This window comes from Notolepis coatsorum, assembly GCF_963971535.1.
Source record: "Notolepis coatsorum genome assembly, chromosome: 1".
NCBI lineage: Eukaryota > Metazoa > Chordata > Actinopteri > Aulopiformes > Paralepididae > Notolepis > Notolepis coatsorum.
In genome coordinates this window covers 156,447,157-156,473,286 of record NC_140165.1, presented here as the reverse complement: position 1 = coordinate 156,473,286, position 26,130 = coordinate 156,447,157, and the positions used below count along the sequence as shown (strand labels likewise).

Below are 26,130 nucleotides of genomic sequence, written 5' to 3'. Positions count from 1 at the left end.
GTCAGACTGGAAGCTGGGCCTTTGTTCAGGTGTGAATTGGTCTGGAGTGACATTGATCACATTGCATTCTGGGAGTGAAGTCCTTTCATCAAATAGCTGAATTGACTTTCATTCTTTCAAAACCCTGAACTGAGTTTAGGTTATAATGTTACCAGAATGTTTCATAGCACATTGATTGAAAACTATTGGCTTGAATTTGACAATTGATGGCTTATTTTGAAGGTATGAACATGTAGTTTCATATTATGTAAAAAAAGAAAAATGTGAAAATTCCCAGGGAGGAGGGGCCCAACAGCCCGGACTTTAATAGGCTGTTTTACATTGTCTCCTGAATGTCTAATTCTAATAGTAGAGCTGAATGTTTTGACCACGTTTGCATAGTGGTGTGCATGCCTTCATTAACCAAAGCTTCAAAGATTTTTTTTGTTTGTTTTATAGTTGACCTTTTGGTTGTGATGCTATAGCTACGTTAGTGGTCTAATCCTATGGTTTGCCTGTCGTCTGTCTGGTTTTTATCACATGTACTTGTAATGTTAAGCTACAGTAGCAGCTGTGTAACCACGGATTTCCCTTCAGGGATCAATATCAGTATCTTTCTCATACTCACTTGACTGTAATATGCAGTAGTAGCTTCGCCACCATGGCTATGACTGTCAGAGTAAGGAGGGCGGCCAGAGCATAGATTGTCCACACTAACAGATTAAAAACACAACAGTAATACATCAGATATGGATATTGCATCACAGTGAACAAGAAACAGACTTGGAAGTAGAAAGAAAAAGGAGAAAGGAACGAGTCGAGCCCTGCTAGCAATGTTCAGCCAGCGAACGTCTATAGAGAGCATGATGCAGGGTCAGCGCACACCTGCTATCGTCTGGTCGAGCAACGCAACAGAAAAAGCCTGTCAAGACAGACGTCTCGATTCAAGAAAGTAGAGTAGAAAAAAACATTAAAACATATCTATCCACTCCACTTCATTTTGATGAGAGGTGCGATTATATTCTGTCTGCAAGCAGAGAGGGCTTCAGTACGGAAACAGTCAGGGATACAGTATATGATTGTGGAATCATACTGAATTTGACAAATGCATCTTAAAGCCATTGTGATCCAGTGGACAATTCTAAAAAGACTTCTTACCCAGACAACATGATATAAATCACTTCTCCAAGACTCGTACCCTTCATGCTATGGGTCTGAAAATTACTGGGACATTGCTGCAGATCAGAATTAGCAGGGGACACATTTGATGGGTGAATTTGTGGCAGTAAAATTCCGACTTGCAGCAGGATATGTTCCTATCTCTTGTTTTAATTAGAAAAGCCACTTAATTTTTGCCTACAAGTCATACGTTGTTCAGCACCTTGTAAGATCTAGCTTGGCAGAAGCATGCTGGGTATTTATAAAATAAGATCTTTGAATATCCTATCATGCATGATCTTACTTATAAAATGCTTTAGGGAAGCCAGGCCACCCAGCTTTAGCTAGAAACCACCCAGAAAGCCCCGTAGAGGTAGAGAGAGGTAGGTATATCATGGGTGGGAACATACTAGCGCTGTGGCCGGTGGTCTCGCCGCGTCCAGCCCACTGACCTGGCATGTTGTGCTCCGGTTTACCGGGGCTGGACGTGATCACGTAGAGAATCTGGGAGGAGCGGCCCTTCGAGGTGCCATTCGACCTCTCGGTGACCTGAGGCCCCGCCGTGCTGACCACCTCCTCTCCCTCCTCCTCCTCCTCTTCGTCCTCCACTGTTCTGGTGTCCTGGCTCCTCAAAGCTGGAGGAACAAGAACATCAACACATTGATTATGACATTTCCATTTATTACTCAAAGCATGCGCTGAGCCAGCTCTCCTGGAAACAGCACGGCACAGGACAAGAAGGCCCTACAGAGAGTGGTGCGCTCAGCCGAGCGTACCACGGGTATTGCACTACCACCCCTGCAGGTTCTATACAACAAAAGGTGCAAATCCAGAGCCTGCAGAATAATGAAAGACCCTCACCACCCCAACAACAGCCTGTTCATGCTGCTGAGGTCAGGCAGACGCCTGCAAACACCAGCTACTAGGACAGAGAGACTTCAGCTCAGCTTCTTCCCCCAGGCCATCAGAGTCTTGAACACTGAACTCTCCACACACAAGCACACATGAGCACACACACGACACACACACTGTACACGCTCACACACTAGCAGCCACTTTAACATGAGCAAGCACACACTCATGCTGCACACGCTCACACTTATGGCCACTTTACAAAAGGAAAGGTCACTTTAAGAATAGTATAGTATAACTTGAGATTGTATAATATAGCATGTACATAAAGACCCAGTGCCTCATCCGTAGCTAACAGTGTATTGCACTACCACAGGACCTAGCATGTCCTACCATGCTCTGTAAATAACTCATGTACATATACCGATATGCCCTACTCTGTTTACTTGTTTTATTGCACAATGTCGTTCTATTGGATTCTATTATATTATTACTATTGTATTTGCACATCGTTGCGGGCAAGACCACCCGCATTTCATTGTATACTCGTATGCCGTGACAAATAAAACTCTTGACTTGACTTGACTTGACTACATCGTCACTGTCATCTTCAACCTCTTCGGTGAATAACCTAGCACTGAATACCACAAAAACCAAGGAACTCATCTTTGACTTCAGGAAGAACAGTGCAGACCCCACCCCCCTCTGCATCAACGGTGAGGATGTGGACAGAGTCAGCTCCTTTAAGTTCCTTGGTACCCTCATATCTGCTGACCTCTCCTGGACTGCAAATACAACCGCGGTCATCAAGAAGGCCCAGCAGAGACTTCACTTCCTGAGGGTGCTGAGGAAGAACAGACGGAGGAGCAGCTGGTGGTGACCTTCTATCACTCTGCTGTTGAGAGCCTACTGACGTACTGCATAACAGTGTGGTACGCCAGCTGCACTGAAGCAGACAGAAAGGCGATTCAGAGGGTCATAAACTCGGCACAGAGAATCATCGGCTGCCCCCTCCCTGAAGGACTTACACAACTCCCGCTGCCTCAACAGAGCAAAACACATTACAAAGGACAGCTCACACCCTGGCTTCCACCTGTTCGACCTGTTGCCATCGGGCAGGCGTTACAGGTGCATCAGAGCCAGAACAAACATGATCAGAGACACTTTCTTCCCCAGAGCCATCATCACCCTGAACATGCACTAATAATTCACCTTTCCCCCTCCTCCCACACTGTGCAACATCCTGATGTGCAATATCGACAGTGCAATACCCACCCACTACCGTCTGACACTGTGATTGTTATTTGTGTATTGTTATTCTGTATATTGTTGTTATATTGTATTGTTGTTGTACAGGACTGTAACATTGTCTTATTTTATAGTATTTAATGTTTCTGTATAGTATTTTATGTTTCTCTTTTATTACTTGTGATTTTATTACTGCACCTTAAAGGGGAACTCCAACATTTTGGGAAATTAGCTTATTTAACATCTTCCCTGGAGTTAGACAAGAAGATACATACCTTTTTTGTTTCTGTGCGTGCATTTTAGCTTTGGGAATAGACGCTCCGTTAGCATAGCTTAGCTTCATCACTGGAAGTGAGGCAGGACAGTAGCCTTACAGTGCCTTACAGTGTATTGCAAGGTCTGACATTGACCAAATTTGATATGCATGACCTTGGTGGCCTCTAGGTCAACTCCTGAAAAGGGGGTCAATGTCAGACTTTGCAATCAAAAGTTAGGGGGCTAATAACCATTGCCATAATTTCAGTGCGCCCCCTAACTTTTGATTGCAAAGTCTGACATTGACCCCCTTTTCAGGAGTTGACCTAGAGCCCACCAAGGTCATGCATATCAAGTTTGGTCAATGTCAGACCTTGCAATACACTGTAAGGCACTGTAAGGCTACTGTCCTGCCTCACTTCCAGTGATGAAGCTAAGCTATGCTAACGGAGCGTCTATTCCCAAAGCTAAAATGCACGCACAGAGACAAAAAAGGTATGCATCTTCTTGTCTAACTCCAGGGAAGATGTTAAATAAGCTAATTTCCCAAAATGTTGGAGTTCCCCTTTAAGTTTGAGTCCCAAATCTTGTTGTATGCAAATATAATGACGATAAAGTACAATCTATCTAATCTAATCTATCTATTAACCAATGGAATTTATTGCCCACTTCAACAATGTTTAAATTAGAATTTTGTTAATATACAATAGAATAGAGGAATATAAATTCATTTTTTATAACCCATTATAAACCCATGCTCATATAAAAATATGAATCTATTAAAAAAAAATATTCCAAGCATGTTGCAGACACAGGGCAATGAGAGCTTTCTTTCCAGATCCATGAATGGCGGCTGGAGGATGTTGAACTGGGCTCATGTGGGATTCTATTTTCACAAAATAACTCAACCTGACACTGATGTTCCCAGTACTTCCCACATGTTCCCCATTTGCTGCTCTTCAAACCCCGGCTCAGCTGAAAGAATTCCTCCACTGTCATCTGAGAGCGTTTATCCTAAAATGACCATCCTGCCACTCAGCTCCTCCACAGTGGTATTAAGACTTATTTGGTATAGCTCCGCCTTACAGACGCCTTTGTATGTCATTCCATTCTTCATTCTCAATCATCTTCTCTATTTATAACCCGCCCCCCATAACTAAGACTAGATTTCTTTCTTCACAAGGTGAACTTTTCTTATAACAGCTCTAATGTTGTTGATTCTCAAATCTAGTGCCTTGTCTCCATTAGCTCTGTTCAGCCTGGCGGGGACTAGCCATGGTCTAGCATGGTATGGTATGGTTGGGTTTGTGTCTCTAACTACACACCCTCAAGACCCCTACGCTCTGCATCTTCTGGCCGCCTCAGACCTACTCCTATCCAAGCTCCGGGAGGGTCATCAAAGAGAAGCCGCCTATTCTCAGTCCTTGCCCCACAATGGTGGAATGAACTACCCATCCCAGTTAGGACAGCCGAATCACGTCCAATCTTTCGCCGTCGACTAAAGACTCACTTCTTCAACCATTATCTGAAATGATAAAAAAAAAGAAAAAAAAAAAAAGAAAAAAAATCTAACCCCGACTAACCTTACTGTCATGCACTTGTCCTAATAAACTAACCTACACTGTAACACGCAACACTTTGATAAACATTGTTACTCAGCTGATAGAGTTGTACCCTTCTTGCTGTCTTGTCGCACAGAACTTGTAAGTCGCTTTGGATAAAAGCGTCAGCTAAATGACTAAATGTAAATGTAAATGTAAATGTGTCTCCACTCAATAAATTGTATTTGTTGTAAGGTGTCAGTCTCCACTAGCCGGGGTCCAGTCAGGTTTGGCGAGGTTCTAAAGACAGTGGATACGCTCACTGTGTACCAGACAGGCCACAGCATGGCTGAACCCTGGCCAGTGGAGACCAGGCTCACATCCTGCCACATCAAACCCCAGAAATGAAACACAAGCAGGAGGGACCGTCTGCCACTCCGAAGAGGTCAGATTCTGACCTACTGATATAGTTTTTCTTCCTACAGGATCAAAACCAGCTGGTGAGGAAAATTACCCAAAATTACAGTGGAAAGAAAGGCAGAAGGATGGAAAGAGAAAGGTGGAGGTATATGGGATGGAGAGAGAGGTGGAGGTATCAGGGATGGAGAGAGAGGTGGAGGTATCAGGGATGGAGAGAGAGAGAGGTGGAGGTATCAGGGATGGAGAGAGAGAGGTGGAGGTATCAGGGAGAGAGAGAGAGAGGTGGAGGTATCAGGGATAGAGAGAGAGAGGTGGAGGTATCAGGGATGGAGAGAGAGAGAGGTGGAGGTATCAGGGATGGAGAGAGAGAGGTGGAGGTATCAGGGAGAGAGAGAGAGAGAGAGAGGTATCAGGGATGGAGAGAGAGAGAGGTGGAGGTATCAGGGATGGAGAGAGAGAGGTGGAGGTATCAGGGATGGAGAGAGAGAGGTGGAGGTATCAGGGATGGAGAGAGAGAGAGGTGGAGGTATCAGGGATGGAGAGAGAGAGGTGGAGGTATCAGGGATGGAGAGAGAGAGGTGGAGGTATCAGGGATGGAGAGAGAGAGAGGTGGAGGTATCAGGGATGGAGAGAGAGAGGTGGAGGTATCAGGGATGGAGAGAGAGAGGTGGAGGTATCAGGGATGGAGAGAGAGAGGTGGAGGTATCAGGGATGGAGAGAGAGAGGTGGAGGTATCAGGGATGGAGAGAGAGAGGTGGAGGTATCAGGGATAGAGAGAGAGAGGTGGAGGTATCAAGGAGAGAGAGAGAGAGATCAGGGAGAGAGAGAGAGAGAGAGAGAGGTATCAGGGAGAGAGAGAGGTGGAGATATCGCGGATAGATTGCCCTCTAAATCTTAAATGTCATCCATGCTATTGCAGGGTATGCTTTGCTTATGACTCCTGGATTCAATATTTTAAGATAGAGAAGTCTGTTTACTGTTCGAATGCATCTAATAAACCTATACTGTTAACCCTATAATCTTGGGGCGCTCCAGTAGAGGGAGAGAGGGAGAACGGGAGGAGAGGTAGGGAAGACATGCGGCAAATGGTCGCCGGGACTGGGAAACGAACCCGGGACGACCGCTTCGGTCGTCCCGGGTTCGTTTCCCAGTCCCGGCGACCATTTGCCGCATGTCTTCCCTACCTCTCCTCCCGTTCTCCCTCTCTCCCTCTATTGGTCCTGTGTGGCCAGAAAAAGCTGAAAATGCTATAAATAAAAGTAAAAAAAAAAATATATATATATATATATATAATCTTTAACACTTTGAGCGCCAGCCGTGTTTTCCTTTTTACCGGCTGGAATGCCACCATCCACGGCCAATGTTAACGTTAATATCGCCTAATCTATGTTTTAAATTATGGCTATGTGTCTAATCTGCCCCTGTCGCTTATCAAAGAATAATTTTCCAGTCAACATTGTCAAGGCAGATTGTTTTTTTATCGCTTCATTTTCGTTTGATAGCATTTTGAAAATCACCCGTTTTCGCGGAAAAAAACAACCCATGCCTATGATAATCGCCTTTTACTGGAATATTCCAGAACGTTGTCATTTGTTGGCCTATTTATGAATAGTTTTCAAATAAACGCTAGATGATCGATAGTATATGTGTGCGCACGCACGCTCGTGCCGCGCGCTGATAATCGCTGCTCTTATTTCCTCATGGCTTTTACAGTCAAAACAGCCATATCACATATCACATAAACGCTTATATATCCGTGAAAACGAGTCTGATTATCCTAACACTGATAACATAGATTCCTTACCTGAGGTCAGATGGTATCCAAATGGTTTATTCCAATTTCCGATCGCCATTCGAAAAAATCGATAATTGTATTGATCCATCGTGTGTACAGTATAACCCATATTCGCCGTGGCTCAGAGGCTCCAGAATGAACTCTGGTAGACCCCGGCTGCATCAGTGAGAAGTAAAATGTGGAGTCAGAAATCCGTTCTCCCATTCACTTTCATTGAGTCCATTCCAAAAGGGTGATTTACATCTGGGAGACGATATGGGGCGCTTTTTTTCACATCTGAGCGCCGGCGGTCCCTGGATCTCCAACGGTAGGCTCGCGTGATGCAATATGATTTCAGATCGCTAAAAAATAAATAAATAAAAAATAAACGAGAATACTCGTGACGTGGCATTCAACAGTCGGGGGGTAAACCAGAGAAAAGCTGTGAGTGGCATACAAAGTGTTAAGAATTGTGCTCCAACACTTCTGGTGTATTTAGATAATTTAATTAAATAATTTAAGAATTACTTATTATATTATTATTATTATCATTATTATTAAGTTAACACTTTCTATGCCACTCACGAGTTTTCTCGGAATTATTAATATCTCGTTGAAAGCCACTCACGAGATTTCTCTGAATATTTTTTTAAATTTTTTTTTGCGATCTGAAATCATATTGCATCACGCGAGCCTACCCTAGTATACCCGAGCGCCGCCGGCGATCAGATGTGGAAAAAAGCGCCCCCTATCGTCTCCCAGATGACATAAGGGATTTTGGAATGGACTCAATGAAAATGGATGGGGGAAAAAATCCTGTACTCCACATTTTCCAGTCCACTGATGCAGCCGGGGTTATCAGAGTTCATTCTGGAGCCTCTGAACCCCGCGGAATCATGTGTTCTACTGTATCACGTTGGATCCATACACTTATCGATTTTTTCGAATGGTGATCAGGAATTGGAATATACCAGTTGGATACCATCTGATGTCAGGTAAGGAATCTATGTTATCAGTGTTAGGATAATCAGACTCGTTTTGATGAAGATATAAGCTGTTTTGTGAAATGGGCTCTTTCGGTTTCACTGTAAAAATCCAAGAGGAAATGAACACGGCGATTATCCGTGCGCGGCTCGAATGTGTTTGCGTGTACGTATAATATTGATCATCTAGTGTTTATTTGAAAACGATTCATAAATAGGCCGACAAATAGCAACGTTCTGGAATATTCCAGTAAAAGACAATTATCATTATCGTATGGAATGTTTTTACCTCAAAACGGGTGCTTTTCAAAATGCTCTCAAACGGAAATGAAGCGATAAAAAACCAATCTGCCTTGACAGCACTGACTGGAAAAGGATTCTTTGATAAGCGACGGGCAGATTACACACATAGCCATAATTTAAAACATAGATTAGGCGATATTAAGCGTAACATTGACGCCGATGGTGGCATTGAAGCGCTAACTCTGGCGCCACCTCGTGGCACTGAAAGTGTTAAAACTACTACTGCTAATTGCTAATATTAATAATAATAATAATACTTAATTTATCAATGTTTGTCATTGAGATATAATGTCCGTTTCAAGAGAGAATTTTCAATGTTCTGTGAGAATGTCTTCACAGCAATATAATTAATTTTTTATTGCATATGTGCGCATACTGTATGTATGTAAGTACAGTCAAATGATCTGTATGTGCAATCCACAGTATCATAAAATATCATGTAAATATATCGTAAAAATGTGTATTCATGACAAAGCCGCAATGAGCACACTTGGAGAGGAAGAACAGCCATGCGTAACTGCCACAGTGTGATGTGCAACGGCACACCTTGAATTTATGGGTCTAGCTGAGTTCCTAGAAAAACAAAACATTTAAATATGCAATACCACCTGGGGCTGTGAGGCATTGGCTAGCAAATCAAAAGAGAAAAGAGCCTGCCAGCATTGCGATATCACCGCTGTCTGTCTCGCCAGGGGTAAGAGGCATTAGTCTGCTCGATTTAACAGTGGTGAGGGAACCAGGTTACTATGCAAAACACCATCATGGAGCCAGGAAGCCAGCCCACACCTGTTCATGCAAAGGCTCTTACTGAGAAAGATATGTTTGGTGGCAGTTGGGTTCAGCCAAATAAGCTGTCACTCCAAAGTTAACAAGGATTTAGAAAACAAGACATAGAATTTAGAGAGGTAGCCTACTGCAAAAAATAAATAAAAATCATCATAGTTGCAGTTTAACTTGCTTTTATTGATTGATCTATCTGCCTTTCTATGATTGTTTACACAACTATCTCTTTAACAACCAAGAACGGATGATACAGGCTATAGTATCATACCATTTGCTATTGACCATGGTGCCATTTTGGCTCAGTTCCAACTGAAGTAAATCAACTAAATCAATTGAGACATGTTCACAAAAGCAGATTGGAACTAATGTGAAATATTTTCACACTAATGACGTTGGAGCCCCCTTTTGGAAGAGTTACTCCACTGGCTGGCATACATTTCACATTTCACGAGAGACACAACAACATGACACAATGACACGACACAAGTTGATGCTATGCTGTACTTTTTCTTGGCCGTTTGGTTTTGGATTAACCATAGCTATTTTGTAAAATGCTAAAGTCGGAGAGATGGAAATACCATCTAGAGCGAAGCTGAGTCTGTTTGCCTCCGTTCATTTCAATTGATAATTTTGATGAGACTCAATCGCAGATCAAATATAAATTTATATCCAGCAATTGCATCGCCTATTTCCTGACTAAAATGTTGTCAGAAACATATTTGAGTGAACAGTTTAGGTGGTTGGATTCTTTCAGACGGACTGGCTGGGCGTGTAGTGAAAGCAATGTGTGAAAATTGTAAATAACATCACTTCACCTATAAATACAACACCACTTTATACAATCCTGTTGTAACTAAGAGATTAGCTGAAAAAGGTCATCGTTTTTGTGCATAGATCACTATCAACTTATTTTAATATGAGTTTCAAAGCATTTCCTTGGTGATAACAAGATGAGAGTGCTAAAATGGCCAATAAGGAACTTTAGATAATTGCCTACAAACATGAAACTGTTCTTACAGCAAAATATTGATGTAAATAATTTGATTTGCTGAAAAAATAAGTAATTGTTTTTGTGCATAAATCACTAGATTGATACATTTCTGACTACAAGTTTCACTAAACGTTTCCACAATATGAGGTAAAGTGTTGCCACAGATCTTACCATGAACATGGGACAAAATGTTTGAGTTCCATCAGTCTGCAGTATGGAATTGCATCACAGACAGTACGATAGTACCTACCACAGAGCAGTGTGTGAATTAGCACAGGTAGGCGCTGTTCCCGTGTGCTTGACGTGGAAAAAGCTAAACACAGTGGGAGCAAGGATTTTGCCATGTGATGACACAGCAGTGGAAATGTGCCATAATGTTTTTATTTTTTATTTGTAACTTTTTTAAGCATTTTTGATTTACAAACATAGACAATACAATTAAACAGAAAAAATTATAATAATAAAAAAGAAAACTGAAATAAAAGACAGGGGGTGACATGGGTTCATCGGTCAATTCTATCTTTACATTGTTTATTTACATTTCAATTCCTTTTCTTGTTTCCTTTTCATTCTTCTGTGGTGTCGTTCCTAATTGTCCTATAGTCTTCCCATTTGCCATAATGTATTTTCTTTTTTTTGGATTATCTTTTTCCCCCTCTTTCTTTTTCCGATTTTTCTCCCATCCCACTGTTAGTCGTTATGCCAATTCCCAACCCCCTTCCTGGTTGTTGCACACTCCCCCCTACTGTTGGTCCGGGAGGCCGGAGACTGTCACATGCTTTCCTCCGACGCATGTGCAGCCAGCCGGCAGCCAGCCTGGCAGCTCAGATTCTCACTGGGAGAGTGTAACGTGTGGGAGTTCGCACTACCTCTCTCCAGATCCTACCCTCGCTGAGCAGGCGCCCCGACCGAACTGTAGGGGTCGCTGTCCACAACGCCCAGGACCCACCCACGGCTCCCCTCCCCCTAACTCAGCCAAACGAGTTAGTATAGCGATCAGCCCGAGCCAAGGCAATGCTGACTCTCCGGGAGTCGAGACCGCAGCCTCTTGCATTGGTGACGAGCACAATCTCCACTACGCCACCTGACCGCCCTGCCATAATGTTTTTAATAAGCAACCCTGGTCTTATCATTCAACGCTCCCCCAAGCCCAAACAGTAGTTTCAGCTCGTGTTGAGAGGGAGAAGAAGAAAGAAGAACAAATTCAGTCGTCATCATATGATGTTCTCAAATCAACGAGTAATGTTTAATGATCGCGATTTAGATGATTCGTGATTATGATTTTTGCCATAATGGAGCAGCCCTGCTGGGTTTCATGCTTTGCTGACTTTTCTCTCGTTCAATCCAACACCATGTCGTTCCCTGACGAGTTTACATGGGAGTATGTCTGAAGAATGACAGAACCACACAGAGGAGTAACCATTCCACCCACCTTGGTAGAGCATGGCGAATCCCTGGGCCTGGTTGGTGCGATCGGAGTAGAAGTAGAGGATGACATAGTCCCCCGTGACGTTCACCAGCTCCCGCGGGGGGCTGCGCCCGTCAAAGCGCGCCAGCACCCGGTTGGTATAGCCATCCAGCAGCTCCACCATGTCCGTCTGGTCGGAGATGTCGAAGAAGGTGAAGTTGAAGAGGATGGCGGAGGAGCCGGGCACCTGGATGGTCCAGTAGCACACCCGACCTGCCGTGTACTTGTCCGGGAAGTCGGGGGAGTAGACCACCCCTGATGGGGCGCTGTAGTTCCCTCCACAGGCCCCTACTCGGGCTGGAGGAAAGAGTTTAGAAACACACAATGTCACAATACATGAGGAGGGACATGATGTTTGGTAAGGTGTCAGACGGAGGCCTACATTTTTTTTTATTCTTTACTCCTCAGTTGTTCAGTTTATGCCTCATTCACTAAGAAATGTATGCAAATCAAGCTGTGATGCAACGAAAGCTGTGCAGCAGAACACTGTCCATCCAAACAGCCCCAATGATGAGGTGAGATCTGATCACACTGCACAACGTTCGTCACTTTTCCAAAGATCTTCTTTGCAGTATAGAGTTGATATATTAAAGTGTTAAAGAAATGGGCACTACAATAAAAATGCAGTCGCTCAATCGCAACTCGGATGCCAAACCTTTACTATTGAATTGGGCGCTAAGATTAGCATGGCCTCGCCTGCAAATAATTAATTATCTGCGCAAAGGAAACGTGGCGGTACTGTATAGAGTGCATTCTATGAAACGTGGCGGTACTGTATAGAGTGCATTCTATGAAACGTGGCGGTGGCGGTACTGTATAGAGTGCATTCTATGAAACGTGGCGGTGGCGGTACTGTATAGAGTGCATTCTATGAAACGTGGCGGTGGCGGTACTGTATAGAGTGCATTCTATGAAACGTGGCGGTGGCGGTACTGTATAGAGTGCATTCTATGAAACGTGGCGGTGGCGGTACTGTATAGAGTGCATTCTATGAAACGTGGCGGTGGCGGTACTGTATAGAGTGCATTCTATGAAACGTGGCGGTGGCGGTACTGTATAGAGTGCATTCTATGAAACGTGGCGGTGGCGGTACTGTATAGAGTGCATTCTATGAAACGTGGCGGTGGCGGTACTGTATAGAGTGCATTCTATGAAACGTGGCGGTGGCGGTACTGTATAGAGTGCATTCTATGCAGCACAAACCCTTAGTGAATTAGGGCGAGATTCCCCTCGTCCTCCGCCTCACGGATTTTTAACCTTCATTTTGAATAGTTTTCCTCACCATGCTTTTAGGCAGTACGACTCAATGTTTATTATTATTATTATTATTATTATTATTATTATTATTATTATTATTATTATTATTATTATTATTATTATTATTATTATTATTATTATTATTATTATTATTATTATTATTATTATTAATCAGCAGCAAAATCCATAATTGGGATGAATGCAGATAATACACGTAACATATAAATACACAGAAGGAGAAAAGTAGACTATTGCTTTATAGTAACATCTACACAACTGGACTATGAGAAAACCAAGCTGAAAGAGATGTTAACCCTTTCACTGTTGTACTACCAAACGGTTAACCCTTTCACTGCGACAAAACAGAAGGTTAACCCTTTCACTGCCACACGACAACCGTCTGTAGTGTGATAGTAAAGGGTTAACCTTCTGTAGTGTGGCAGTGAAAGGGTTTTAAAGGATCAGGTAGCATGCCAGACCAGAGCAAAAATACGAGTCCAAACTCACTGTCGAAGACGATGACCCATCCGTCTCCACCGCAGGGCTGGGTGTGGTCTCCGAAGCACACGTGGTTACACTCCATGCTGGGCGCCTGGCCATGGCCACGCAGGTCCAGCTCGTTGCCACAGAAACAGGCGTAACCCGACTCCATTCCAGCCAGCTGCGAGACACAAAACGCATGCAAATCAGCCATCAGAGTGTAAAATTACTTGATGATTTTCCGAGAAACCTCGTTAACCTATTGCTCGCCAATGACTTGTTAACACGTCATTCTCCGCCATGCGTAATCTGCCAATGACGCCTAAAGGCGTCTTTGAGATCAATATTTCATATTTTCGTCATGGTATTCACATTTCACCCACGGAGTCTTGGCTGGTGCTGTAGGACTCCGCTCAACTCTGCAACGCTTCAATACCGCCACCTCGTGGCCGATCGACGAGTTGCCAAAACAGGAAGTGGCCGGAAGTGCTTAGTCCGTCCCCTATTCCGTCCGGCCACTCGCTATCGCTCCCGGGACTCTATCCAGACACCGTGGATATCGATCCGTTGCCATAACTCAATAAACAACAAGATTTCGACGTATATAAGTATTATACAAACCGGAACTGGATCACCTAGATCAACATCACATAACTGGGATCTGTTTGCGCCAGTGTGATCGCCCAACGGTAAGAGGAAGCTGCCGTGAGTTTCAGCGTTTTTGATTATTATTATCCATACAAACTGCTCTGATATACCACCCATACTACATGAATCATTTAACGTCGGTCATTGAATTATAAACGACCCCCCCCCCCCCCCCCCCCCCCGGTCACCAGCAGATGACCAGTCATGACGTTTAGGATCATTGATTAGTTGAAATTTTTTATATAACGTTGATCGGTATCAAACTGCATTTGATCATCTAATATATGCATTTATGGCTATATCTCACGTTCTATGAAATACAGCAGAAAACGATAAAAACATATTTATACTCTGGACGGTATTTTAGTATGAATGTGTGAATGAAAAAGTTAAACGTTCCTACATCCTGAACGATAGATAATTGATGTTGAATGGGCCATAGTAATGTCAATTTAGCAATACAATTTAAAAAGTTAGAGCCCTGCAAAGAAGGTGAACATCTCCATAGACAAATAGCGCTGGCAGAGAGGCTACAAAGATGGATATAAGCTCCGGCAGAGAATGGTTAACAAAGAACTTAACAAACTGTAAACAATTGTTTTTATTAGATGCAAAGCACCTCTATGACTAGCAATGTCATTAACCCAGTTGCTCGCTCACTCACTCACTCACTCACTCATTCACTCACTCACTCACTCACTCACTCACTCACTCACTCACTCACTCACTCACTCACTCACTCACTCACTCACTCACTCACTCACTCACTCACTCACTCACTCACTCACTCACTCACTCACTCACTCACTCACTCACGGTTAGCCACTCTGCCCCTAGTGGGGGCTCACAATCATTGCAGAACTTTGTGTAAGACAAGTTATTTATCACAGTGTTCTGTTCAAAATCACTCAGGGTAGGAAATGATCACCAAACACTAACCAAATGCTGGTTCTTTTTCCACTCTAAAAATCTGTTTGAAAGGTGAGGTAGTGAACGTGGCAGTTGCATTTCTTTCCCTGCTTGTAATCTATTTATCTCGTGATTATAATGTGCTGTAATTGAGTATCATATGACCCTGTTTTAAGTTTTCAGAGGAGCAATGATTTAAAATGTTATTATTTAAAGATGGTAAGTTAGAGTGTTGTGCTCATTCACAGTTAAACATTTACATTTATATTTTACATTTAGTCATTTAGCTGACACTTTTATCCAAAGTAACAAGTCAGGATGGGTACACCTCTGGTGGCTAAGGATAGGTGGTATTGTTTGTCTAACAGTGTCGAGCTTGAGTGCTACACTGCATGAGTGCTAGGGCTGGGCAATTAATCGAGAAAAAATATTGCGATCTCGATTCATGGACCTATGCAATGTCATTTCTAAGTTATGACGATTTTCTTTTATTTAAAAAAAAATTATATATATTTTTTTTTTACTTTTTACTTTACTTTTTAAATGATTTTATTGAAAAAATAAGAATCGTGAGAGAATCGTGATCTCAATTCTTAGAGAGAAAAATCGTGATTCATATTTTAGCAAGAATCGCCCAGCCCTAATGAGTGCATAGTAGTATAGATACGTACATTAGCATAGTAGGTAGTAATGTAGGTATAGTAGCATAGTACATAGTAGATACTAGTAAGACATAATAGTAAAGTACAAGACAGTAAGAAAGTCGGAGCGGGCCAACCAGGACCTGGGGTCCGCCCTCCGCTGCGTGACGACCCGGGACCCCTCCGGCTGGAGTGTTTTCCTGCCGTGGATTGAGTATGCCCACAACTCTCTGTCCTCCGCGGCCACAGGTCAGTCCCCCTTCGAGTCCTCTCTGGGCTACCAACCCCCACTGTTCCCTGCACAGGAGGAGGAGATCGCTGTTCCATCGGTGCAGGACCACCTTCGCCGCTGCAGGAGGATATGGGAGGACACGAGGGCCGCGCTGCTCCGCTCCGCTGACCAGAACCGCCGCTTCGCCGACTGCCACCGGACCCTGGCTCCCGACTATCAACCAGGTCAGATGGTTTGGCTCTCGTCCCGGGACCTGCCACTCAAGTCTGTTTCCCGTAAACTCACTCCCCGTTTTGTTGGACCCTATAAGATACTATCCATCATTAACCCCTCAGTCGTCAGACTCCAGCTTTCCTCCATCATGCGCATTCACCCCTCGTTTCATGTTTCCCAGCTGAAGCCGGTGGTCTCCAGCCCCCAGCCTCCCGGCCTACCTCGTTCGGCAGCTGCTGGACGTGCGTTGCCGCGGCTTCCAGTACCTGGTCGATTGGGAGGGCTACGGCCCGGAGGAGCGCAGCTAGATCTCCCGCGGGATGGTTCTGGACCCTGACCTCGTCCGGGACTTCCATTAGGCCAACCCTGACAAGCCTGGAGGGCCGCCAGAAGGCACCCGTAGAGGGGGGGGTCCTGTCATAATCACGGCAAGAGCCTTCTTCACTCCTCCTCATCCTCCCTCCACATTCTCCACACACCGTCTTCACTCCTCCTCATCCTCTCCCACACTCACAACGGAAGCCTCACTTCCTTATATGGGCAACATCCGTTCCCCGGGTTCACACGCTGCCAGCTCTTCACTCAACACAGCTGTCACTCATCCCCTCATCAACCAGATGGTACTTCAGCTGGCAAATCCTGTTCCATCTTCGTGGGAGTGTTAAACTACCTTCCTAGGTACGAAGACTGAACCTAAGCCTTGCAAACTACTTGTTGATATTCCTTGATCTAACCTTGATCCTTGTTCTCCATGTGCCCAGGACCTCCGCTCCAGTATACCTCCTAGTACCTGGACATCCCGTGCTGGTGCTGCACAAGGAGTGCACCTGTCCTAACCTCAAGAACATTCTCCCGTACTGCACAAGGAGTGCACCTGTCCTAACCTCAAGAACATTCTCCCGTTCTGCACAAGGAGTGCACCTGTACTAACCCCAAGAACATTCCTATACCTGTCTGTCGCACATTCCAATTGTCAAACTGTCTGCTTGGGGAAACTATATTAAAACACCCTAAAACGCTCCATTCTCTCTCCTCCTGTGTTCTGCTATTGGGCTCCGCCAAATCCCATCCTCACAACAAGATTCCAGAAAAACGTCAAGGATGCTACACAAAAAGGTCAAGACTTATTTCCATTGTGGTCCTTGGTCTCAGACAGACAAGCAATACAAAACATGACCATAAATAACAATTTGACAAACTACATAGACATGAACATTTTAAATGCAGTACAAACGTAGCCACAGGCAACAATGTATCAGACACCATTTTCATGCATTTTAAAATCTAGTTTTTGACATTATCGAGGAGCCATGATTTTACTTTTTTCTTAAAATTGTGCCGGCTACTGATGCATTTTAGCTGTGAAGGTAGCAAATTCCAATTTGTGGCTCCCCAGAATTTAAAAGAACATTTGCCCATATTAGTTTTGAACCCTTGGAATATGCAGGTCAGCAATGCTGGCTCTGGTGTGTTATGGGTATGCATGTCCCTGTTCCACTGAAAATAATTTGTAAGATAAGAGGGGGCCCTATTATTATAAATGTTGTGAACTATGTTGAGCTGAAGTTGAACGGACCTGGCTTCCAGAGGGAGCCAGCCCAGCAACTGGAAGTGTTGTTTGCCCACATGTGCTCTGGAGGCTAGTCCTAGAGTTAATCAGATGAGTTTGTTCTGGGAAACCTGTAACTTATCTTTTAAAACTTTGGTCAGACCTCCGTACCAAGAACAGATAGCATAGTCGAAGCAACAAGAAACAAGATAATTTGTCAGAATGCGAAGACTTTCAGGGTCTAGTAAATGTGCTTTCCTGGTCAGAAATTTAGTTCTGCCATTCACCTTGCTCATAGTTTTGAGAGCCATGGATTCCCCGCTCAGGCTGCTGTCTAGGTGGCAACCTAGATAGCTTATACACTTTTCTGCTGCAAAAAGCTGTCCCTCGAGATTTATGCTGGGCGAGACCAGCTTCTGCAGCCTGGGTTGGGAACCAAAGATGATGTATTCTGTTTTGGCCATATGCCGAGATAATTTATTGTCAATGAGTCAATGTTTTATGGTAGAGAATTCCTTACTGAGAGTGGCCTGTAGCTTGTCCACATCCTTATCGGAGGTAAGGATAGCAGAGTCATCCACGTAGAGAAAAATGTTCACATTACAGGCAGCTTGCATATCGTTAATGTAAATTAAAAACAATAACGGGCCCAGGACACTCCCTTAAGGGACTCCGCAAGTCACTGGTAGGGCAGATGAGTGATGGCCATGGATGTCTGTCAATTGGTCTCTATCGGAGAGATAAGAGGAGAACCATTTTAGGCTAACAGGGCTCATACCAAGGGCTGACAGTTTGTTAAAAAGAAGGCTGTGGTGGACAGTGTCAAAAGCCTTTTGAAGGTCAATTAAAATCATACCACAGAGTTTGCCAGCATCCATTTCAGCTCTGATAAAATCAGTTGACTTTGGCATGTTTCATGTCGCTAGGGACAATGCCCTGCGCCAAGGACAGGTTGATCACATGTGTAATAGGTGGCGCTATCAACTCAGCTACGTCTTTTAAAAACCTGGCTGGGATATTGTCTAAACCAGTTGCCTTGGAGCACTTGAGACCATTTAAAAGAGTGATCATGTAAACTACAGAGACTGGCTTAAAAGAGAAGCTGTTAGGGATAACACCCAAGTGGGCATAAAACTCATAAAGGTGGGCCTGCCCAAAGGTTAGAGGGCCAGAGGGCAGGCGGTCAACTAGCTTATGTGCAATTGAAGTAAAACAAATAATTTAAATGGTCAGCAATCTGTTTCTTGTCGCTGATGTCCTCACCGTCGATCTGCAGTGAAATGCAGGGGCTGGAATCTTTGTTGGGTTTGGTCGTGCATCCAAAAATGTTATGCGTTTTCCACAGTGTTTGTGGGTTGTCCTGATTTTCCAGGATTTGTTCTGAGAAATAATTGGATTTAGCTTCTCTGACTTTGAACTGGACAGAGTTTCTGAGGTCTTTAAAAATAGATTGATGGGGATTTTAAATAAAGTGCGGCCGCAGGATTAATAACGTTAACGTTAGTTCGGCCAGAGAAACAAATATAAAATTGTTGGACCTGCGAGATTTGTACTTCGTACTTTGTAGGTCTGCATTTTAAATGTAAGGAGTAAAAAGTATGTTTTTTCTCTGAAATGTAATTGAATAAAAGTACAAGTATACAAACCTAATAATACTCGAGTAAAGTACAAATCCCCAAAAACAGTACTTAAGTATTGCGAATTACAATTACGCAAGTACTTTACACCCCTGCAAAACAGCATGCAAAACCCCTCATCATTCAAGCATACTGTAGCTAACCTCAAGAGATGCTGGAGCCTTTTTTTTAAAGTATAACATCTTACTTCTGACATTGCCACCATTGTATCATAATCTTTAATGCATGTAGAATAATCTTTTTCTAAATAATATTTAATATATCTGTTTATGCAACTTTTATTTCTGTCTTTGACAATGAGTGTTTGCTGATGTGTTTCATTATTCCAAAGTACAATAGATTTACCATTTAATATCCTCACTGAATTCATCACCACATTCATAACCAACTCTCATGTTCTGCCTCTATCTCTCTGTACTGTGTCTCTTTAAGCCTCTGCCTGGTAAGATGATGAAACAGCAGTCGACCTGACAATTCAGTTCAACCCCCATTTCTGTAAGTATGTGAATATCTTATTCCTTGTGAATGCGAGTGTTTGTCCTCCCAAAAATATCTAGTGCATGCTGAATTTATACTACCATCAAATATTAAATGGGATAATATAACCTAATTGTCTACTGTTTTCTTTTTTTTAGTGGACGATGGGTTGGAAAGGAAAAAGAAGAGGAAGGAAGAAACAAAAGAGAGAAAAGGATGAAGGGGAGGTGACAAAAAGAGAGGGGAGAAAAAAAAAATTAAAAAGAAAAGAAAATCAATAATAAAAACAAAGCCAAGATAAAACAAAATAAAACGAAGACCCCAAAACAAACATGAAAAAAAGGGACATCACATAGGGTCGAACATAAGACATAACATAAAACAATACTACAACATAACAGACAGGCTAGCGACTGTTCCTGGGGAGGATCCGTTACATTTGATCCTTTTTATTGAAAATTATTTCCATTATTTCCATTATGTAAATGTAATGAGTTATGTCTATCCAATCGTCTACTGTGGGTGCCTCTGGTTTTAACCATCTTCTTGTGATAGCTTTCTTGCTTGCTATCAGAAGCATCATTACCAAATTCTTGTCATTGAAGTCCCATTTTTCGTAGGATATATTTCCTAGGTATAGGGTGTCGATTTTGAAGGGGATGTCAATCTCAAAAATGGCTTCTAGGTCTACTATTTCTTATAGGCTATTTGGTTAATACAGCTGTAGCCTACAGTACTGTATATCTCTTGACTGAACTTATTGCTAACTACTGTACATTTCTTTCCAGTTCCCTCTTCTATCTGTGTCTGTCTCTGTTGTGTGTGTCCATAGGGAACATGTCAGTTTGATAGAGACGACCACAGGCCTCTTCTGAGAGATGGGGAGTCTCCTTGGTTTCATCGCAGCTAGTTTTCCATTGCAGGCCTGATGACTTCATTGCATCACACACCAAAGCAAGTTAGTCAATTATTTCTGACTCTAATAATATAAATGGTTGTCCCCTTGATGAAATACATTTATGTTGTGTATATCAGCAATATCTCCTAGTATCTGGCACTTTTTCAAACACTGATTTAAGCAGCCACACCGGTCGTGGGTCTAGTTAACTGCATGGGCCCACGAGCAGGGGTGACTGCACACCTGCTGTGCATCAGAACAATTGATGAGCGCAGGTCAAATCATTCACAAACACATATATGGGAATAATGGGAATAATAGGGAGAGAGCCTTTGTCATGACAGCACGTTGCATCTGCTCTGGCTCGTACCATCTTTTTTTTTTTTTTAAACTTTTTTTTTTTAGCGTTTACCGCTTTTCTGGTCAAGCATGACCGACAGTTGTAGGGTGAAACGGGAGAGAGAGCAGGGGGAGACATTCGGCAAATGACGGCGAGTCCGGGAATCGAACTCGGAGTCAACCAGATCCGTGACGCAGCACGGAGTCCCGCGACGCAGCGCGGTAACATGGTGTGCTACTGGAGCACCCCCGTACCATCTTTCTACCTGTCTTCAATAAACTGGTTCGCTTATACCATCATCGCCTGTGTCCCTGTGTCAGAGAGCACCTAGAAAGGCCATTCAGGTGACGTGTGGCAGGCTGTCCAAAGCATTTCAAAACGGCCTTACATGGGTCTTCAGTGCAAGGGTTCAATTGAGTCTTTGTATGCACACAGGGTAGGAAACAAACCTCACAAAATAACGGGGGCCACAATTTCAACCTTAATCCTATTGTTTTGTTGTGAGGAGGATGTGATAATGGACCTGTCTCAAACCCTGCCCTCTTTTCTTGATCCTCCAATCACAACTGTCGCTTACCTCGGACAAACCAAGTTTGTCCGAGGTAAGCGACAGTTGTGATTGGAGGATCAAGAAAAGGGGCAGGGTTTGAGACAGGTCCATTGAACTTAGCAACGTTGCTCTGTGTCTTGGGAGCACTGTCTGTCACATCGAGAAACTCCACTAGAGGACGCCACTCCCCATTCAACTGCAGACACGACTCCCTAAGAAAGATGTTGAATACATAGTCATGGAAATAGTGTCTGCAGTTCACTAGGTGTCTGCTAGGGTTGGGGGGCTTTCAAGACACAGAAGATGTTGGTAAGATCGATGTCCGATTATCAGTGTAAGAGTAGGTAACTCAAAAAAGTAATGCCTCACTTTACTTTATTACTCCCTATGGACTGGTAATCTGTTACATTACCCATTGCAGTGGAACTTTGGCTCAAAGTCATCTTTAAAGATGGATCTTTTCACAGGTCAACTATAGGAGGGATCATAGCCATATGTATTCAAATCCACAACAAAAGAAGGGGGAATGGTAGGCTAATATGTGTAACGGGGAGCATGTCTAATATGTCTATGTTCCCCGGGTCCTATGTTCCCCGGGTTCTATATTCCCCGCTCGCGATAAAAAGGGTCCTATGTTCCCCGGGTTCTATGTTCCCTGCTCCCGCTACCCGCTCCCGAAAAAGCGACCGAGTTGTGTGAGGGCCGACCATGTCAGCTTGCTTAATTTCTCGCACATCAGGTGCATGATGAAATAGAAGATATAATTAAGAACAAGAACACGTCAATAACACTTTCAAATACTCGAGTGACTGACGGACATTTCCCGATGAACTCGAATCTGTTGCACCGCCGGCAGCAGAGCCTTTATTTCAGCGGGGAACATAGGACCTTTATTTCAGCGGGGAACATAGGACCTTTATTTCAGCGGGGAACATAGGACCTTTATTTCAGCGGGGAACATAGGACCTTTATTTCAGCGGGGAACATAGGACCTTTATTTCAGCGGGGAACATAGGACCTTTATTTCAGCGGGGAACATAGGACCTTTATTTCAGCGGGGAACATAGGACCTTTTTTTTGGGAGCGGGTGGGACCGGGGAGGATAAAACCTTTATTTCGGGAGCTTTTTTTCTTTTTTTTTTTTAAGCGGGGGAACATAGAACCAGGGGAACATAGGACCCGGGGAACATAGGGATGACCCTGTGTAATGTTAGCGATGACCTTGTTAGATCAGTATGATTACTATGTGATTACTGAATGTTACATTACCTCGTTACAGACAAATGTAATGTGATTACAGTAATGTGTTACACCCCAACACTGCCAATTATCGCATGATGAACACGAACGACAGGATTCAGCAAACGCCCCCCCCCCCCCCCCCCCCCCCCTCCCGCCTTTAAGTGCCTAGAATTGAAATGAATACATGCAAACGTCTTGAATATGTTACTGTGTCGAAGTGGGAATGTGAAACGTCACACACAACCATCACATATCTTGACCTTGGCCGTCAGTGGCCCATTGCGCTCAAAAGTGCTATTGTCTCCCATTCAAAATGACACCATTGTGCAAGTTTTCTGCCAGTAAATTAATTCACACAGCTGAAGGTACAGCCTCGTTTTCCCCACTCCGTGCCTTTCCTCATGGAATAGGAATGGACCTGTCTCAAACCCTGCCCCTTTTCTTGATCCTCCAATCACAACTGTCGCTTACCTCGGACAAACTTGGTTTGTCCGAGGTAAGCGACAGTTGTGATTGGAGGATCAAGAAAAGAGGGCAGGGTTTGAGACAGGTCCATTCTTGGAGGATCTACTCTCTACTCCTGCCAAGACGACACATGTCAAGCTACTTCCTCGTTGCATTATTCTTTCTGATGGTGTTCCAGGACACCAACGCGCTTCATCAGACATGCCCTTTGTCACAAAGTCACACGGGGGACCTGGGTTTCTGAGTTCTACTGTTTCAAATGACAATTAGGGACGATGACAACCGGTGGGTAGACGTTACTAGTCTAGCAACACGCTCTGTGCCATCTGCGAGATCAGGAAAGTGGAGTGTGTGTGGGGGGGGGGGGGGGGGCGGGGGGGGGGGGGGCGTGTCAATGTTTGTCAGTGCAGACAGGGGTCTAACTCCGGGGTAGCTGAACCGGATGTGTTCAGAAAGAAAATGAACACTTGGTACTGTTTATTAATGGGACCAAAGCACTCCAGATTCAATGAAAAGACGCCCATGAGGCAAATAATTGCTCGTTTACCCAGTAAACGTCAGCCCTGATTGCCACAGTGATTTGACATCCGACACCCTGGTATTGAAACTGGAGGGTTGGTTGTCGAACAGAATGGCGAATGCACCTGCGCTATATCACTGTATTCGTCATCCGAAGCACAATATGATTATGAATTTAATGACGCTTGCCCATTACAACTTGTTAATTACAGTGCATCCAACTGAATAAAAATAAGAAGAAAGAAAGAAGAATACTGTTCTTTGCAGGACAAACTAAATTATACTGTAGCTCTGCTCTACATCTCACCTTGTATCTCTGTTTCCTGCAAAAGCTAATGCAGTTCTGGATGGTGAGTTTGTTGGACGTCTCGCTGGTCCCCGTCAGGGTGGGTGGGTCTCCGCTGTCTTTGAAGCAGCCCAGGTTCCCAGGCACTGTGGAGGAAGAGACAACACAGAGACAGGAGAGAGGAGGTTAACCCAGGCACTGTGGAGGAAGAGACAACACAGAGACAGGAGAGAGGAGGTTAACCCAGGCACTGTGGACGAAGAGACAACACAGAGACAGGAGAGAGGAGGTTAACCCAGGCACTGTGGAGGAAGAGACAACACAGAGACAGGAGAGAGGAGGTTAACCCAGGCACTGTGGACGAAGAGACAACACAGAGACAGGAGAGAGGAGGTTAACCCAGGCACTGTGGAGGAAGAGACAACACAGAGACAGGAGAGAGGAGGTTAACCCAGGCACTGTGGACGAAGAGACAACACAGAGACAGGAGAGAGGAGGTTAACCCAGGCACTGTGGACGAAGAGACAACACAGAGACAGGAGAGAGGAGGTTAACCCAGGCACTGTGGAGGAAGAGACAACACAGAGACAGGAGAGAGGAGGTTAACCCAGGCACTGTGGAGGAAGAGACAACACAGAGACAGGAGAGAGGAGGTTAACCCAGGCACTGTGGAGGAAGAGACAACACAGAGACAGGAGAGAGGAGGTTAACCCAGGCACTGTGGAGGAAGAGACAACACAGAGACAGGAGAGAGGAGGTTAACCCAGGCACTGTGGACGAAGAGACAACACAGAGACAGGAGAGAGGAGGTTAACCCAGGCACTGTGGAGGAAGAGACAACACAGAGACAGGAGAGAGGAGGTTAACCCAGGCACTGTGGACGAAGAGACAACACAGAGACAGGAGAGAGGAGGTTAACCCAGGCACTGTGGACGAAGAGACAACACAGAGACAGGAGAGAGGAGGTTAACCCAGGCACTGTGGAGGAAGAGACAACACAGAGACAGGAGAGAGGTTAACTCAATAAACTAACATGGATAACATGGATCATAAACTTTACAGTGGACAAGAACGGATGAAGGAGGAATCTCAGCTCAAAGTTGTGGTCCAACCTTGGTCCTCAGGGAGCCTTGTTTTGCACAGTATCTGCCTTGGAACCTGTTGTTGTGGCTGCAATTTGTGTTTTTATAAGCTGTGATCAATACTTCACTGTCTCCTGCATCTAGCTGTGATCAATACTTGACTGCCTCCTGAATCTAGCTGTGATCAATACTTGACTGTCTCCTAAATATAGCTGTGATCAATAATTCACTGCCTCCTGAATATAGCTGTGATCAATACTTCACTGCCTCCTGAATATAGCTGTGATCAATACTTCGTTGCCTCCTGAATATAGCTGTGATCAATACTTCGCTGCCTCCTGAATATAGCTGTGATCAATACTTCACTGCCTCCTGAATATAGCTGTGATCAATAATGAACTGCCTCCTGAATATAGTTGTGATCAATACTTCACTGTCTCCTGAATATAGCTGTGATCAATACTTCGCTGCCTCCTGAATATAGCTGTGATCAATACTTCGCTGCCTCCTGAATATAGCTGTGATCAATAATTCACTGCCTCCTAAATAAAGCTGTGATCAATACTTCACTGCCTCCTGAATATAGCTGTGATCAATACTTCGCTGCCTCCTGAATATAGCTGTGATCAATACTTGACTGACTGCCTCCTGAATATAGCTGTGATCAATACTTGACTGCCTCCTAAATATAGCTGTGATCAATACTTGACTGACTGCCTCCTGAATATAGCTGTGATCAATACTTGACTGACTGCCTCCTGAATATAGCTGTGATCAATACTTCACTGCCTCCTGAATATAGCTGTGATCAATACTTCGCTGCCTCCTGAATATAGCTGTGATCAATACTTCGCTGCCTCCTGAATATAGCCGTGATCAATACTTCGCTGCCTCCTGAATATAGCTGTGATCAATAATTCACTGCCTCCTGAATATAGCTGTGATCAATA

General features: G+C 44.0%; 1 protein-coding gene across 3 annotated transcripts in view; it reads right to left on the bottom strand.

Moving 5' to 3' along the window:
- kremen1 (kringle containing transmembrane protein 1) overlaps window positions 1–26,130 on the bottom strand; it is a 146,339-nt gene that overhangs the window by 4,764 nt on the left and 115,445 nt on the right. For 2 of the 3 annotated variants that reach the window (XM_084335678.1, XM_084335679.1), the window contains exons 4-8: window positions 24,120–24,244; window positions 13,520–13,673; window positions 11,720–12,052; window positions 1,548–1,772; window positions 608–692 (exon numbers count right to left, since the gene is read on the bottom strand). In XM_084335678.1, coding sequence (XP_084191804.1) covers window positions 608–692; window positions 1,548–1,772; window positions 11,720–12,052; window positions 13,520–13,673; window positions 24,120–24,244 — 922 coding nt within the window. The remainder of the gene's footprint in view (window positions 1–607; window positions 693–1,547; window positions 1,773–11,719; window positions 12,053–13,519; window positions 13,674–24,119; window positions 24,245–26,130) is intronic. The other variant, XM_084335680.1, reaches the window with a different exon arrangement.